The sequence below is a fragment of the Sebastes umbrosus genome, chromosome 4 (assembly GCF_015220745.1).
Source record: "Sebastes umbrosus isolate fSebUmb1 chromosome 4, fSebUmb1.pri, whole genome shotgun sequence".
Classification (NCBI taxonomy): Eukaryota; Metazoa; Chordata; class Actinopteri; order Perciformes; family Sebastidae; genus Sebastes; species Sebastes umbrosus.
In genome coordinates, this window is record NC_051272.1 from 11,734,918 (window position 1) to 11,753,354 (window position 18,437).

Genomic DNA, 18,437 nt, shown 5'->3' on the forward strand with positions numbered 1-18,437 from the left:
GCTGGTGGCATCACAAAGAGCAGCAGAGCAGGCTGCATAAATCTGACCGGAGGAAGTCGAGAGAAAGAGATGGAAAGCGACACTGCACCAGACTTCACTGGGATTTTGTCACATTTTTCTACAAACCAAACTGAAGCCATCAGAATCAGTTTAAACACATCAGAGAAGAATCACATAGAAACTTTTAAACGTGAAAACAACAAACATTTGTTTCATATTTTTTTTAAATGTTCTGTATTTTGAGAGTAAAACAGGTCTGCATTGGAATAGAGAAATTATTCATATTAAAACTAGTGCAATATAGTCACCACAATGGCTTAAAGAAATTACAGTTTTAGGACTCAATAAGAGACAGAATGATGGTTAAAGATAAACAGGACACAACAGGAAACTCCCCTCCAAACTCACTGTTGATGTTTTGAACAAAACTATGAAGGTTATTTTATCTAATTCAATTTGCTTTAGCTGTTATTCTCCTGTTTAATCTGTTTAATTCCATTTCAGATCATTCTCTAGATTATCATATATTTATTTAACTCCAATAAAATCCTGTTTGCGTCTTTTTTTTATAGTTTTGTGCCTTTTTTATTGATATTTTCATGCAAAAAGAAGAATGGGTTGACATGGGCAACATAATACTGACGCATGAGCAAACAGGATTTTCAGTGTACGTGTATATACAGTATGTAGTCCGTGACCCCGCCTTCTTCCTACTGAGAGCAGAGATACGTGTGTGCGGGAGCTGCTGGTCGTTCACGGTGAGAAAGAAAAAAGCGGTAGATGACGGGATGAGACAACGTAGTGTAACGTTATACAGACATAACAAAGCTGCTGAATGAGAGAGGCATCTGTCGATACGTTACACGGAAACACACCTTGTTAATAATAAGCCGACCGCCTCGCGGTACCGCCTGCTGTGAGCTGTGATCTGTTTTTAAAGTCAGGCACCTTGGCGGAGGTCTGCGCTCTCCGAGTGCCATTCTAGCGTTCTTATATTTTATATAACTCTAACACTTATAACTCACAGTTCATCAAACAATAAGTCATAAATAAATAAACACTGGGAGGAGAGTACGTTCTTCTCTCACCGTTGTCGATGAGGTACTTGAGGATCTCTTTGCTGCCGGCCTCCACAGCGTGATGCAGCAGCGTGCAGCCGGTGGCGTCCTGCTGCAGGATGTCTGCCCCCTGCTGGTGGAGCTCCGTCAGCTGCACAACAACAACAACAACAACATCAACATCAACATCATCAACAACAACATCAGAGTCACTTCAGTCATCTGTTTCATGCATAAATAAATAGTAAAACGTCAGTCCAGCAGCCAGAAACAAACAACATCCAGTAAATTAACAGATAATGAAAATCAGTATTACTGTACTTTGAGTATTTTAAACAAATCAATAAAGATTTGATCAAAACATTTAGGTTTTCTAAGATATGATCCAGAGGTGAAAACTGTCCATTATCAGCAGAACTCACTTGATTCAGGTCTTCAGTCTTGATGCAGTTGATCAGCTCAGCATCTAAAGAACAGATCAACGTTACAGTGAATGAGCAGCTCAGCCCGATCAAAACTAAACGCAGCACCAGAGAGGACCAGAGAGAACCAGAGAGAACCAGAGAAGACCAGACAGAACCAGAGAGGACCAGAGAGGACCAGAGAGAACCAGAGAGGACCAGAGAGGACCAGAGAGAACCAGAGAGAACCAGAGAAGACCAGACAGAACCAGAGAGAACCAGAGAGGACCAGGGCCCCGTTTCTGGTAACTGACCCAGAGTTTAAGTTATCTCTCTTCCTTGAACTGAAAACCCAGCGTTTCCGCGATCTCAGGCTGAACTAACTCAAGAGTTTTCACTAATCCTGCTTTCAGAAACAGAGCTCAGTTCAATCACAGACTGATTTTCACTTTTCAGATTGTTTGATTTTAGAGGCATGAAGAGGTTAAACTATATTTCAAGAGAAAAAAAAATAAATCAGAAGAATGTTTTGTAAATATACTAGTAGTATTTCGTGTGGTAAAATCTTGTTGTTTTCCTTGTTTCTTTACCAGTAAATAGATTAGATTCATCTTGCGACGCCTTTAGACGACTCCAACTTCTGACCATCTCACTGACTGTAAATACAAGTTTTTTTGTGATTTGTCTTCTTAGTTAGAATTTAGAAAGCCGTCCAGAACCAGAACGATTAACAATCACGACACACTACAGTACATCAGCTTGAATCTGTAATGCATCTGGATTATATTCAGACAACATGGATCCTCTTTAAAACGCAGGTTGGAAATTTTTTTAGCAGCTTGTTCAGTTTGACATGTTGTCTCTCCAACACAGTTTCTATGACCGTCTCTCTCTCGTCCTCTAAATGTCTCATACCCTCAGGTGTAGACACCTTTAAAGAGTCCTCGAGTCTACTCGGGGAGGTCTGGAGGAAAGAAACCGTTTTTTAGATATCTGATGAGTTTGGGGATGGAGAGGACCAAAGACGGATCCATTAATGCTAAAGTTTAACGTCATGCATCACCTTCATTTGATCACAGACCAGACGTGACAGGATCCTCCCATCAGCTTCACACGTTTGTGATAAATCTTGTGTGAAACCAAGACTCATCTTCTCTAAAGTTCAAACATTTTTCGACTTCTACAAAACGTTTTTTAAACATGTCGCCATAAACACACCCAATAAAATGATCATATGCATACAGTGTAAGAACTGCATCCTTTACTTGTGGAGGAACAACATAAAGAAAGTTTTTACCTTTTTCAGGGTGGTGTGAGGTAGCACTGGTAGGACTGTCAGAGAGACCAGAGACAGAGGGAATAAAGATAGTTAGACATTAACATGGAGGAGATCAGACCATCTCACTCACACTGATGGAGTCGTACCTAATGATGGGTCTGAAATCAGCCAGCGTGGTGTTGGAGCGATGGACATTGAGAATCTTTGCCCCTCTCCTTCAGATCACAGACGAGAGACAGCGAGGACACGGACACGGACACGATGCACAAGATGGACAAGATGGACAAGATGGACAGGTGACAGGTTCAGAAGCAGCTTCAGCTCGCGGTACCAGCAGTGTTACTGTATGAGGTACCATGTATGTGTACTGTATGTGCGGTGCATGATTTGTAAATCAGGAGGTGCCGGTGTTACACTGACACATCATTTCTGACGACAGCCATCAGAAATTGTGACCCCACTGTTCTTATCCTTTAATTTTCTTTCAGAGTTTTGTGAATATATCTTTAAATTAGAAATATTAAAAAATGCTTTTATGTTTTTTAACAATTTAGTTTTGCGTGTTTTCTGTCACATATTTGCCTCATTTATTACACAGGTACAGTGGGGTCACATTTTCGGACGACATCCGTCAGAAATGGTGACCTCATGTGTTGCTGTCTCTCTTGGTCACAGATTTCAGTGTAACACCGGAATGCAGAGAGGCTGCTGATCCACGAGACGCATCGAAACCACAGTGCCTGACAACACCTGGGTTCTGCTGAGCTGAGTTTAACAACAATGACATAATAAACCACACTATGTGCAGCGCACCGATCATCTGACATGACGTAGCCGAGGAGTAAACACTAAGCACACAACCATGGGAATAATAATTGATCATACTCATACACATAGGGCTTACACTAATATAGTAGGCCATTTACTGAAGTTATATTCAGGGCTGGACGCAAATATTTCACTTTAACAGAATCCTTAAAATGAATGATTTGATTAAACCCAAAGACGAAGATCTCAGCCGAGAACGGAGAAATGTCTGGCTGCTTCCTGAGTCATGTCATGGAGACGAACCAAGCCAGAGAGTGTGCTGTGTGTAGTACCATGTGTGTGTAGTGTACGTGGTAGCATGTGTGTGTACTGTACGTGGTAGCATGAAATATTTCACAGCAGACAGACAGAGATCTGTGATCTGGGATTCAGTTTGTTGAGTTTTGTAGAACAAAAAGTTACACAAATATCCATCAGACAAACCAAAAACCTCCCAGCCAGTCTGATATTTATACATACACAGTACATGTATATATAGTATATGCATGTATAATATATGTATACATGAGGACACTGATAACATCATAACAAGACAAACCACTTTTAGTCCCTGTTTGTGTGAAATAATGAAATTATTTATCTAACCATGACTTGAAAATCTCTCAGTGGTGGAACGTAACTACATTTATTCAAGTACTGCACTTAACTGCAAATTTGAGTACTTGCTTGAGTATTTCCAATTTAAGCTTCCTACTTCTACTGTACTACATCTCAGAGGGAAATATTGTACTTTTACTGCACTACATTTATCTGTCAGCTTTTTAAAATTAAGATTTTCAAGGCAAATCATGATACACATAAAATATGTTGAATTGCTAAAAAAACAACTAACCAAAACATTATAAAACACCTCTACAACGGTAAAATGCTAATTATATATTACTGCATCAGTAATCTCATGATATAATATATAATACTAAAGTCACAGGGGACATTTTTCTGCTTTGAGCATTTTTACTTTTGATACTTTAAGAAGCTTTCAATAATACTATATTTTCCAATCGATTCATGTACAAACCATTCTTATATATGTTGGTATGGCTTGGATGTAACTCCTAAATTGTAAATAGCGGAAAAAATTGTGCTCGAGGAAGGTCGAAGTCAGTCCTGAGTTGTCTGATTTTAGAGTCCCGCCTAAACATAGATCTTGTATTTTAGAAATACCAGCATCCTTCCACATTTAGAAACCAACATCTGAACAAGATTGTGCAAAATCAGGATTACATACAATAGGTGCAAAAATAGAGCATTGATTTGTTATCTCAAAGTACCTACGTACCTGATTCTGGGTTTTGATTCATTTCTAACAATACGGTTTTCCTTTATCTCTTTAATGAAACAGCATTATTTATAAATGGCATGTCCAAAAGAGCAGGTTCACACCCGGCGTTCTCCAAATCCAGAAATGTAGAATTAAGGTCATTTCTTATCCACTCTGTAATGTAACTAAGTTGTGAAACCCAGTGATACTACATTATAAATGGAAGTGATATTCCCCCACAGGTAACTGCAATTTCTCTAACTTAAGTCTGGGGCGTTCATACTTCCACACAAATTTACAAATACTTATACTATTATCTAGTAAAACATTCATCTTTATAATGGCAACCCGTCCAAGTAGTGATATTAATAAAGGGCCCCATATTTGAAGATCTCTTCTAATTTCATTCACCACTGGGTCGAAATTCATTTTTATCACATCATCAAAAGTAAAAGAAACAAAAACTCCTAGATACCCGAAAAATTTTCTTAATGCATTTTATAGAATAGAATAGGAAATACTTCATTGTCTACTTTTTGCATACAAAAGGCAGACGTTTGTCTTTGGTTCGCATGTGCAAAAACTGCTTTTAAAAGGGTAAATTGAAACAACATATCACATCCAGACAGGATATATGACATTAAAAAGCAGCACCAGGTACCAGGACTGAATCCAGGTTAAATAAATAGATATAAAGAGCTGTGTGCTGAGGTAGCAGGCTGTTCTCACATATACAAATACTTTATGGCGACAGGGACAGATGATTTTTTTAAAGATGTTTTCCTCTGAGCCTTTTCCCTGAGGGCAGCAGCTGAAAGTGGTGATTTAAGGGAAGTCTATGGTCATCTAAGATTTTGCCACTTAAGCGTTGGGCTGCTTTGCCGTGGTGAACGGACAGTGGGGTCTGTCTGCAGCCTGTAACTGTTCTGCCCGGTTTGACTACTTCGGAAAGCTTTGTCTAGCAATGTTAAAAGTGAGTATATCTTAAATAATAAAGCACTTTGAACTGTCTTGAGGTGGAGAGGAGCTGCACAAATAAACTTGACTTGAATGGAAGTCAATGCAACGTTTGCAAGTGGTAAAATCTAATGTGTGTGTGTGTGTGGTGCTACCTGCAGAGGGCAGTCTTAGAGGAGCTCTGAGCGTCAGGCACCGAACTGTCACTGGAAATCCTCTTCCTCTGGAAATCTCTCACTCTGAAACACACAGAAACAGACATGTTGTTTGTTTTTGTTCCTGTGATTTATGACTTATTTCTGATTTCCGAGGAGGTCAGAGTGACCCCGACGGTTCAGATCAGCAGCTCCATGGAAACCCTTCACACAGCAAACCACGCGGTAGATTCATATGACTTATGACAGCATCAGGAGCTCATTTCATGTCTCATTCACATTCATTCAGCCTCTGAACTGGTCGCCGTGACGCTATGACAGCTGCTGCAGGACCTGCTTCATCCAGCAGGACGCACTCAGCTCACACATAGTTTTATATTCTCCTCTGCTGTTAACCGCCTTTTAGTCTCCTGTGATTGTATGTATGTACTTTAATGATATACAGTATGATCATATATGATACGTCCTGCCTCTCACCTCGGGGTGGTGGAGTTCGGGGAGCAAGGGAAGGCGAACTGTCTCTGCTGGTCCTGGTGCTCCTCAGAGTCTACCAGGTCCGGCATGCCCGGGGAGGTGCCCACCGTCTCCTTGACGACCAGCTCCGGGTCCAGGATGTACAGCTCCTCCTGAGAGATCTCCGTCACATAGTTCAGGTGCTCCTGGAGAAAAGTTAATCAAATAAATATAAATAAAGGTTCGGTTCCATTCAGTTTCGTTCTTTTCTGTCTTGATGTAGAAGTATATGGAGGACGGAACCTGACAAAATAAATGTATAAATAAATGACTCAATAAATAAATATATGTCATTAAATGTAATAAAAATATTACAAATAAATATAGCCATTAATGAATTGATCAATTGTGGTATAAATGGATATTTCTATTTTAATTTGCTTCTTTATTTATCTTTGTATTAATGCTCTTATTTATTTACTCTTCTGTTTAATTTTCCCCTTTAAATATTTATTTCTATTAATTTTTAAATGTATTTATTTTTGCATTTCTTTTATTTATCTTTGCATTTCTTTTTATTTACTTTATATTTAATTTTAAATGTATATATTTATTTGTTTCTGCACGATTTTTCCTTTGCATTCATCCCTTATTTATTTCCTCAAACTTATTAGAAATAAATGCATAAACACATATATAAAGACATACATTTAAAAATAAATAAAAAATAAATGTAAAAATTAAACAGAAGAATAAATAAATAAGGGAATTAATACAAATATAAATATATAAAGAAGCAAATTAAAACAGAAATATCAATTTATGTCACATTTTATCAATTAATTAATTAATGGCTACATATTTATTTATTTATTTTTTATTTTGGCAGGTTCTGTCCTCCATAAAAGTTCAGTTTATCTGCCGTCACACCTGAGCTCGGTCGATCCGGTAGAAGCGATCCGCGGTCGTACCTGAAACACAAAGAGCAGGTGTGAGGTCGTCAGTGTGAGCCGGACTCTGTGGTGAGTCGGTTTGGACTTACAGTCGAGGAAACACCACTTCATGGACAACTTCTGAGAAGACAGACACTCTCCCTTCATGGAGTCACAGTCCTGAAGGAGCAGAAAGAAGAGAGTTTACCGGTCTTTTATCACAGTGACAGAAAACTTGCCGTTGTGACGAAATACTCTTCACCTCCAGATTTAAATTAAGATAATAATGATAATAATAATAATAATTATTATTATTATGTACCTGGTCCAGGTTGTCGTGGAGACGCTCGATGAGCAGGCGACAGGTCTCCAAGTCGCTGTCTCCGGGGACGGTGATCACGCCAAGAGGAGTCGCTGCAGGAACAAAGGACGAAGTGACGACGCTGAACTTTCACAGGCCGACTATAGTTCTCAACGTTACAGATTTAATTTACTAATTTATAATTAAACAGCTGATATTTTCTTAGTTTTCAGGTAATGTGAAATTAAAATGTGTCTTTAAGTTTTTCAGTCTCAGCATAAACACTGACAGCGTGGCTAAGGTGAGTGTTTTCCTCTGTGACTGATTGACTGATTGATTGATCATGTTAAAGACATTATTGATCCAGCCTCAGTTAACCCTTCACTGACTCACAGGCCTCCTTCAGCTGGTCCTTGTCGTAGTGCAGAGCCTCGTACGCCGCCATGCTGATCCGGTTCACTCTGATCTGCAGCTTCTCAGGAACCGGCTGCTGACTGCACGCACACACACAAACACGCACACGCACACACACAGTAAGGGACCTGAATGTCAGAGTGTGTGTAGTGTGATAGATTAGTGTATGGATTACTCGTTGAGGTGGGGCATGGAGATTCTCCTCTTGGCCTTCTGCACCATGTTGGCCTGGTTCCTCAGGTTGATGTGGATGATGGACGGTGCCAGCTTACAGGGCTCTCCGTCCACCTGCATGGGGATGGACTTGTAGGTGGTCAGGGTCACTTCTTTACACTGATGGAGACGCTCGCCGTGGCCGCCCACCTGCAGTGTGGCCTGGACACAAACAACCACAGGTCACCAACAGTTGGCTGCTGCCATAAGTCATATGAATCTACCGCGTGGTTTGGTGTCTTTGGTGTCATTCATGATGTATTATGGTATTGATACACGATGGTGTGGCAGAATAAATTACATTATATTCACATATCTGGAGGTCAGAGGTCAAGGGGCCCCTTTGAAAATAGCCATGCCAGTTTTTCCTCGCCAAAATTTTGCGTAAGTTTGGAGCGTTATTTAACCTTCTTCTTGATATTAGGTTTTTTAGTTTCATATGATACCAGTATCTTCACTCTAGCTTTAAAACTGAGCCGCTACAACCTAAAAATCACAAGTTGCCTTAATGCGTTAAAGAAATTAGTGGCGTTAAAATGAATTTGCGTTAAAGGGTTATTATCAGGTTAACTTTGACAGCCCTAGTATAAATATTGTTTGTCTGAGGACCAGAGAACAACAGCCAACAAAACATCAGACAAAACATAAAAACATCAAGTAAAATCAACAAACAGGTATACGAGTCAAAAAACAGTGTGAAAATTAATTTGTGAATATTATGTTTATCAGTTATAAGTAACTAAGTACTGATGTGGTCTGATGGAGCTAACAGCTAACATCAACTAGCTCATCCTGCTGATTTCAGCACAGATTTGTTGTTCATAATGCAGCATTATCAGGGAAAAGATAGGGTGTGTCGACAGTGAGTTTACCGCGTCCCAAACACATTTTCTATCGTCGCCGGGACACCGTTAGTCTCAAGCCCTGATGGCACCTTTGGTACGTTTTCAGAATTTTGGCATCAACTTGGTACCGAAGTATCAGTTCTCGTGAGATCCCCAGTCTGAGGAGTCCAGCTGAGAGCTCACCAAAGACGTCATGGTGAAGCCGATGACCTCGATGCAGCCGTCGTCGTGGCGCTGCGGTTCAAAGTCCTGATGTTCACTGGGGTGACCCCACGGCACGGTGCCGGCACAGTACCTGCAGCGCACACACACACATTACTGACTAAATACTACTGGTTTATACTGGAGGAGGTACTGACTACTACTGGTTTATACTGGAGGAGGTACTGACTTCTACTGGTTTATACTGGAGGAGGTACTGACTACTACTGGTTTATACTGGAGGAGGTACTGACTACTACTGGTTTATACTGAAGGAGGTACTGACTACTACTGGTTTATACTGGAGGAGGTACTAACTACTACTGGTCTGTACTGGTTTATTCTTGAAACATTAACATGATGTTTGAGATAACTGTTGTTACACAATGCTCTCATGCTTTAACAGACTAAAGTAAAAACAATAAACTGTGAACAAATTTGTATTTTAGCTCTGCGGCTCAGCGTAACGTTACCTGGGGATGTTGAGGAAGAGCAGACACTGTAACTTCAGGTCCTGGATTTTGGTTGTCAGGTCTGTACCGTCACACTGAGGAGAGAAACACAGACACTCAGCACTCACACAGTACACAGTACTCACACAGTACACAGGAGTCACACAGTACACAGTACTCAGTACTCACACAGTACACAGTCAGTGTAGCCTGCAGCAGCACTGTGCTGAGGTTGCAGGCAGGAGGACTGACAATATGTACTTTCTATTTTTATATCATTCAGAGTGCAGGTAAATATTGTATTATATTAAATCTTATAAAAGATATTTTCAGTAGGTGGTTGTAATTTTGCTGTGTATGTTTTGCATCTACTTTAATTCACAAGACCAGTTGACTGTTTGCACAGACCAGAAATGACTTCATATACACAAGGCGAGATAGCTGATAACATTTGGGAAATAAAACAGCTGAAACAACCTGTTTTATTTTGATGAATGTTAATTATTCAGAAAGAAAAACTAGATATAAATAAGTTTATAATGAAAAAATACACTTCAGCTATTTTGATTAAATGTTACTGCTCTTCTTGTCTTTTTTCATTTGGGGGGGATGGGAAACGCAGTCTTAATGCAATTTTTCTTGGACAGTAGTCTGCTTGTGTCTGCAGCCAAATGGGGATTAATTCGCCACTGAAAATAGTCCCCAACAGATGCACAAATGATAGAAACAACAGTGACCAGCAGGGCTGTAACGTATTTTTGGAGGAAGTGAGAACATATTGAGAGACAACACTAACGCATTGTTGGTTTTGGTCTGAAGATGGGATTTGATGATAATAAAAAAATATATACAGAAAAACGTATCCTTTAACAATCAGAGCAAACATCATCTCTGTTTTTGACTTATTTAACCGACTTCAACACGTGTTAGCGATACCTTTTTGTCTCTACTCACCACCACTTTGATGTGCTTGGCGAGGTCTTTCGAACTCCCGCTCAGGAAGTCTGAGAAGGCCGTCTGCAACACAACCACACAAATAAATGGACACTACAAATACATAAAAATTGATATATGTAAACACAGCAGAGCAGAGAGGACACTTACCCCTGCATAGAACATCTTATTCTTAAAGCGGCTGTTGAACTTCTCTGGGTTCGCCTCTGAAAAAACAAACAGCAGAAACATTCAACCTGTTTCTGATTTCACTTTAAAACCATCAGTGGCATTAAACACAGAGTAATAACCCACCTAATGCACTTTATCTGAATAAAACAGAGGGAGGAGAGGACACACTGTGGCTGGAGCAAACATTTACCATCCAGCGTTTGGTTTCTCAGTTTCATTATATGAGATTGTAATTTAATTAGATTCGGTTTTTATTGATCCCCGTTGGGTAATCAGGTCACTGAGCAGCAGAGAGAAGGATGTTGATAAGAATAGAACAAATATAGGAGGAGCACTAAAGATAAACATAGTGAGGATGATGCAAGACTCATTGACTGATGTCTTTATTCTGCGGGTTATAGTCTGAACAATACACATTTCAGCATGCAAAAATAAAAGCTGCTGTCCTGTGAAAATCCTGTAAATGTATTTTCATTAATCATTAAAAAACCTTGTTTTAGGTGCCATGATGATAACGAAATAAATAACTGAGCCAATCACAGATTTGTAGGCTGGATTACAGACCAGTACGTGCAGAGAGAAACTAAGCTTTTAGAAATATTTTGTCTTGGTAATGTAGTTTAGTTGGTGAACTAATGTAGCTGGCGAGCTAACCTCTAACATGCTAGTGTGAGTCAGTCACAATATCTGTCTGAGCTTCTTTCTATTTTCTCTATACTGGACTGTTTCCTTACTTTTTGTCCTCAGGATTGTTCATCATTTCATTAAATAAAGAGTTTTACTGAAGACAGAATAAAAGCTCTCCAATCTAAAGAGCTGTCAGTCAGTTACTGCAGTGAGTTTATTAACAGCTGTATCAACATGATGTCCTCCTGTCTGCTAACTGCGTGTAAACCAGATTATACTCTGACAGTGGAGCTTCAGTAAAACTGATGTTAGCTTCATCCATGTGGGACTCTCTGACTCTCCATCCAAACACAGATCAGCTCTGTCTGTTTTGTTGTTGGTCAACGGTGTGAATTTTCGGATGCAGAAAAATTTAGCAAAATTGGCCCACATTGTCTGAAAATTATTAGTAATATATAAGTGACAAATGTCTAAAAAATATCCAAAAATTGTTAACAAAATATATTAAAAAAACAAACTGAAAAATGTCCGAAAAATGTCCAAAGATTATTAATAAAATATGTGAAAAATGTCCAAAAAATATACAGAAAATATGTGAAAAATGTTTGAAAATCATTAGTAAAATATGTGAAAACAAATGAGTGAAAAACTTCCAAAAGACGTGAAAAAATTTCGGAAATACGTGAAAAATGTCTGAAAAATATGTCAAACATGTCCAAAAAATATAAAAAAAAAATATTAGTATACTGTGAAAAACAATGTGAAAAATGTCAGAAAATAAGAACACTGGACAAAGACAGCTCATCGCCCGCCATGTTCCGGAAAACAATACGTCTTCGAAAGCGTACATGTACATCCAGCCTTGCCCCCCCATCTTCTTCTTCTTCTAATGAGTTTTATGGCGTGTTGTATTAGTGCTATCTGCTGGACTGACCCTTGCCCGGTCTATTCCAGCATTGCCATGACATGTGTGAAAAGGCTCACAATGTTCCTGAACGTAGTGAATGTGTGAAGAGTGAAAATCACTAGCGGTCCCTGAAAGATTATCCCAGTAATTTACTGGGAATTCTGTGTGAAAGAGGCTTTAGTGCAGCGATACTCAACTTACGGCCCGATAGGAGAGTCGGGTGGCCCGGCGACCATTACCTTATTCACAGTGAAAATTAATTGAATGTCAATAAGGTGCAAGAGTGCATAAAAAAACAATCAAAATAGACTAACAGAGCTTATTTATCAAAAACCCTGAATGTCCTCAAATCCTAGAAAGAGTTGAGTTATGGGCCTTTTAATGTTTATTCATTTTATCTGATAAATAGTATTAATATTTGTTTATTAACTGGCCCCTAGCCTCCTATTGAGTATCCCTGCTTCAGTGTGTGAGTGGACTGACCTCTGGATTCATGGAAGCCCAGTGTGACGTGAGCATCGAAGCCCAGGCTGAAGTAGTTGTTGAAGACGTCAATAGGAAGCTGTGAAACAGCAGAAATCATCGTCATCATTAAAGATGTCTGACTGAATGTGATCCCTTGTGTGAGTGACAGAGCGTCTGGCTCACCTTGTCTGTCTGATGCTCGTCCCGGTCTTCCGGCCGGACCTCGGGGTTCGCCTCCACGTTCAGGTTCCATCGGTCCAGCTGGACGATGTTCCCGTCCTCCACGTGTGACAGGATTTTTGTTATCGGTTCGTCGGTGTAACCCTGAGAAAGGAAAGTTTCAATCTGCTTCTATGTGGAGTTAGCAGCAACAACACTAGAGTAGAGCTCCAGTTAAACCCCAGTAGCGCTCCAGTTAAACTTCAGTAGAGCTCTAGATAAACCCCAGTAGACCTCCAGTGAAACTTCAGTAGAGCTCCAGTGAAACGCCAGTAGAGCTCCAGTTAAACCCCAGTAGAGCTCCAGTTAAACCGCTATAGAGCTCCAGTTAAACCCCAGTAGAGCTCTAGATAAACCCCAGTAAAGCTCCAGTTAAACCCCAGTAGAGCTCCAATTAAACCCCAGTAGAGCTCTAGATAAACCCCAGTAGAGCTCCAGTGAAACTTCAGTAGAGCTCCAGTGAAACGCCAGTAGAGCTCCAGTTAAACCCCAGTAGAGCTCCAGTTAAACCGCTATAGAGCTCCAGTTAAACCCCAGTAGAGCTCTAGATAAACCCCAGTAGAGCTCTAGATAAACCCCAGTAGAGCTCTAGATAAACCCCAGTAGAGCTCCGGTTAAACCCCAGTAGAGCTCTAGATAAACCCCAGTAGAGCTCCAGTTAAACCCCAGTAGAACTCACCCCTCCCCAGTTGAGAGTCCTGGCCAGGTCGTTGCCGGTCCCCAGAGGGAGGATGCCCACCGGAGGCTGAGGATGGAGCTTCAGCTCGTCCAGCATAGACAGGATCCAGCCCACCTGAACACAGAAACATGCTGAACGCTCACAGCAGCTCTTCTTACTGCTTTAACGGATTTCACTGAACATTTTGGACCGGAGAAGATGAGGAGAGACGAATCTGAAACCTCATTTTTCAATTTAATAATTATTTGTCTGCATTTATTGATATTCTGTTTGTAAATGTATTATTTAATAATCCAGGTTATGATGAGAATGCCTTTAATACCTTGAATTCTTAATGTTTTATTATATTAAATTACTTTTTGGGCGCTGCTGTCTGCCACAGTCATGGTGGTTTTAGTGAAAAAAGTAGATCTTTTTCAAGTTAAATAATATATTTAAGTTTATTGAGTAGTTTTAAACCAAAGAAATATGTGCTACAGGAACAGTAATAACAACTGAATAAACTGTGGAGGGAAGAAAGTGAGACACAGAGTTGGATTTATAACCCACGAAGATACCCTGTATATATTCATTGTCTCCATTCTTATACATTTACATGATTATGCGGAATATTATGAAGCTGTGAAAATGTATATTGTCTTTTCAAGCTGTAATTTCAAATCTTCTCTAAATGTAAGCTGTTCATTAAGTCCGAATTTTTCTTCCAATATGTGAGAATTTTTATCATTGCCTTCACCAAAGCGTCATGTATGGAGGACGGAACCTGCCAAAATTAAATATTAAAAATAAATAAATACACAAACAAATGACCCCGTAAATAAATGTCATTAAATGTAGCAGAAATAATATTAAAAATAAATTTCGCCATTACTTAATTATATTATTATAATAAATTAATTAATAAATACATACATTTAAAAATAAATACAAAAAATATATAAATTAATAATAAATGCTAAAATAAATAAATTTAAAAATTTATAAAAACAAATACATAAAGGGAAAATTAAACAGAAGAGTAAATAAATAAGGGAATTAATACAAAGATAAATAAATAAATAATTAAATTAAAACAGAAATATCAATTTATGTCACATTTTAACATTTTGTCAATTACTTAAATGGATCCGTTTACTTTTAATATAATTTTTTCAACATTTAATGACATATTTATTTATTTATTTATAAAGTAATTTATTTATGTATTTATCCATTCATTTATTAATTCATTAATTTTTTATTTTAGCAGGTTCCATCCTCCATAGTCATGTTTTCGGTTCGGTTTGTTTGTCTGTTTGTCAGCAGGATTACAGTAAAGCTATGGGCCTGTTTGTCATGAGACTTGGGGGAAGGGTGTAGAATCTGAATCTCCGGACGGACACACACATTATTTTTCACTTTCTTTAACATTGCAAGATATAGGGCATGTGGCCTGTGGAGGTCAGCGCTCTCCGAATGGCCTTCTAGTTTATTTATTTTTCTGTAATAAGAGAACAGGAAACAAAGTGTCTGAAATCGAGGATGATGAATAAAGGAGGTGTTTTCAGATTAGAGATTATGATTTATCATGTCGGACCAAAAGATTGTAATTATAGATCACATGAAAAAAATCTATCATCTATCACTCATGAGACAAACATCTGGACGGATGCTGTGTATTTTTTACTTTATTATAGTGGAGTCTGTGTAGTATTGTAAATTGAATTAAACTGTGTGTAGCATTGTTGTGTGTGCTGTATGTGATGAATAATGTTGGACTCACCGTCCCGTCCCCCCCACAGGCCAGGATCCTCAGGTTGGGCACTTTGGCGTACAGCTCCAACCTGCAGGAAACACAAAGTAAGGTATGAACATCATGTGACCTCAGAGATCCCTACTCGCTCCCTCAAACAGAAATAAGAGAAATGGGATGCGGCCCTGGGTCATTGTGGCTGATCTCACCCCTCTCTGGGTCCTCCTTTCGTCAGGTCAAACACCTGCCGAGGGTTCAGGTACCACATGAAGGACTGGACGATCTTGGCTCCCTGAAAGTAAAAAACAAAAAAACAGAAGCATTTGAGGAGAGAAATAAAGCCTGGACCATAGAAATAGAATAAGGAGTAGAACGGACATTCCCATTCAAATCCATGTTGCAGGATGGTCAGAGTAGCGGCAATTTATATGTGTACTGTTGCCAAAGCGACTGTTGTAGCGGACTGACTTCCATATAAACTAAACAGTCTGCAAAGCACTCGCTGCTGCTTGTAAAGCGTGCTGCTGTGAGCTCACATTAATAATTGAATGAGTGTATCGTCATGTTGATCATCTTCTCTGGCAGCTGACAGACAGGGAACTTTTATGTTTTAGTGAGAAAATCTATCTGAAACTGTAAAAGTGGTGTGGACATGTTGAGTGGAAATGAAGCAGGAAGGTGACACTACCTGGTTTCCTCCACTTTTGGGGTTAACAAACACCAGCAGAGGCTTCATGAGCTGAGAGGGGAGAGGCTTCACCAGGAAGGGCTTCCAGCGGCCATCCTGGAGCTGAAACACCCAGGAGACGAACACATTTACAACCTCATCACGTTACATCATCCCAACTCATTAACCTTTACACGACATATAATCTAATTATATCACAGCCACTCCAAAGACTCAGTGTCATTTTAAAAATCCAGGTGGTTAATTTAAAAAAAACTGTAACTCTGCTGATAAAGGACGCATGATTCAAAGCAGTGAAGGTTACAGGGACAGAGCATAGCTTCTTCTGCCGACCTTACACCAAACAACCTTTCAAGCGATTTCACTGTCGAAGACATTTGTCTAATGTCAGAATAAAATCAGGAGTTTTGCTAGAGTTGCGTCGCGTTCCCGTGATCTCGATCATTTAATGCAAGATGGTCAGAAAACTCAGTCCAAGCTTTCTTAAGTCAGTCTTTTTCTCGTCTTGACGTTCCGATAAAATCAAACAACTTTAATATTATCGCAAGTTCAATGACGTGAACATTGTCAACAACTAATAGGAGCAGCAAACGGAGTAGAAAGTAAACATGGAGAAACTGGTGGAGTTATGGAGAGAACAAGAGTGACTCTTCCTCACCTCTGATCCCTTCTTGCTTGACTTGTTGCATTTCAGCGACGTCCTTTTCTTCTTTTTACTCGACTTTAAAGATGACTGCACGAAGGAAGACAAACACAATAACATCAGAGGCTGATTATCAGTGTGTGTCCATTTATGTATTGTACAGCGGGAGGACCTGATGGCACACTGACATTGTGTGATGAACATATGTGTTCTACCTGTGTTCTGCGGACCCTGATGATCCAGGTAGGAGGGATGATGACGGCAGCGTGAGCTCCCAGAGAGCAACACTCCTCTATCTGCTGCAGCATGAAGCACGTCACCTTGTTGTGATACTGAAAGACAGACAGACAGGAAGTCACCTGGCTGTGATACTGAAACACAGACAGACAGGAAGTCACCTGACTGTGATACTGATTGTTTCCATCCACTCCTGTTGTGTGAATATTAGTATAATATATATAAACAGCTGGTCGGTGCCATTAAAGCACTGCAGAAGAAGAAGAGGACGTGATTAATGAGCTCCAGTCAAAGCTCAAACGATAGAAAACCATTTGTGTTAGTTTCATGTATTTCAGTTCTTCACTTTAAGGGCGTTTTCAGACCTACAGCTCATTTGTTTTGTTCTAATTCAGGACTTATTTGGTTTGCTTGTGTTCACACGGCAACATTCAAGAGCAGTCATATCGTTCTAAACAAATGCCATACGCGAGCAAGCTGTTCTCTCATTGTCAGAAATGTTACCGGGAACATTTGCCCCACAACCTCCTCCTTTTTCTTTTTTTTCTTCTTCACTGAGGGACTGCCTCGTCACGCTCCAGGTTTCAAAACAACTGATCCAAACGAAACACTTACCGCCTGTTTGCACCACGAGCAGCTGATGGCAACGATCTCTTTGCTGTGAAATGAAAACTTCTGTTGAAATCCCTGTTGGTGATGAGAGAAGAGGCTCTGTTAGCTCTCCGTTAGCTCTGCGTCCTCTCAGTGAAAGAGTTGTGAGTGACTGGTGGAGGCTCACCTTCCCACACTGTCGACACTTCCCAGTCTGACGCCTCCTGTGGACCCAGTGGTGTCGCACAACGTTGGACTGAAACACAACAAGTTCAAATGATTTATAAGCACAAGAGTTCAGTTCCTGTTTGATTTTCTGAATGGAAACTTTGTTCTGATCATCTTGTGGATTATAGAAGTTATTGATAATCTAACTGACAGCAGACTGACCTCTCGAACAGCTCGAGATCCTGGTTCTCTGAATGACGGCTTGCACCTGAAATTAATCTGAACAGAGAGACGACAGACTGTGAGGAGAGAAAATGTGAGAGTGAAGCTGTTAATCCAGAGATGATTTACCTTCTCTAGCTGCTCCATGCACATGGTGTGGACCGATATCTTACATCCGGCACACTTCTTCCTCGCCACAGACTTTTGCTGCAGGAAATAACAACAGATTTATTGCATTATAATACATATTAATTACTTGGTAACAGAGGGAAGGGAAAGTCTTCAGTTCTTTAACACCATCCTACTCATATTAACAGAAAGCCCTGTCTCCTATAAAATTAAGTTCCCATACAACTAAACTGCATTCTTAATTACGTTTCGAGG

At 39.7% G+C, this 18,437-nt stretch overlaps 1 protein-coding gene across 5 annotated transcripts in view; it reads right to left on the reverse strand.

Moving 5' to 3' along the window:
• Nucleotides 1-18,437, reverse strand: part of dgkzb (diacylglycerol kinase, zeta b) — a 269,194-nt gene that overhangs the window by 6,788 nt on the left and 243,969 nt on the right. For 3 of the 5 annotated variants that reach the window (XM_037766299.1, XM_037766303.1, XM_037766302.1), the window contains exons 4-29: nt 18,054-18,260; nt 17,851-17,919; nt 17,688-17,759; nt 17,051-17,167; nt 16,851-16,925; nt 16,193-16,294; nt 15,714-15,796; nt 15,535-15,595; nt 13,773-13,886; nt 13,058-13,198; nt 12,893-12,971; nt 10,855-10,910; nt 10,705-10,767; nt 9,772-9,845; nt 9,281-9,392; nt 8,215-8,414; nt 8,019-8,119; nt 7,647-7,738; nt 7,435-7,504; nt 7,323-7,363; nt 6,417-6,598; nt 5,940-6,023; nt 2,885-2,953; nt 2,757-2,791; nt 1,481-1,524; nt 1,089-1,209 (exon numbers count right to left, since the gene is read on the reverse strand). In XM_037766299.1, coding sequence (XP_037622227.1) covers nt 1,089-1,209; nt 1,481-1,524; nt 2,757-2,791; nt 2,885-2,953; nt 5,940-6,023; nt 6,417-6,598; nt 7,323-7,363; nt 7,435-7,504; nt 7,647-7,738; nt 8,019-8,119; nt 8,215-8,414; nt 9,281-9,392; nt 9,772-9,845; nt 10,705-10,767; nt 10,855-10,910; nt 12,893-12,971; nt 13,058-13,198; nt 13,773-13,886; nt 15,535-15,595; nt 15,714-15,796; nt 16,193-16,294; nt 16,851-16,925; nt 17,051-17,167; nt 17,688-17,759; nt 17,851-17,919; nt 18,054-18,260 — 2,464 coding nt within the window. The remainder of the gene's footprint in view (nt 1-1,088; nt 1,210-1,480; nt 1,525-2,756; nt 2,792-2,884; nt 2,954-5,939; nt 6,024-6,416; nt 6,599-7,322; nt 7,364-7,434; nt 7,505-7,646; nt 7,739-8,018; nt 8,120-8,214; nt 8,415-9,280; nt 9,393-9,771; nt 9,846-10,704; nt 10,768-10,854; nt 10,911-12,892; nt 12,972-13,057; nt 13,199-13,772; nt 13,887-15,534; nt 15,596-15,713; nt 15,797-16,192; nt 16,295-16,850; nt 16,926-17,050; nt 17,168-17,687; nt 17,760-17,850; nt 17,920-18,053; nt 18,261-18,437) is intronic. The other 2 variants (XM_037766301.1, XM_037766300.1) reach the window with 2 other exon arrangements.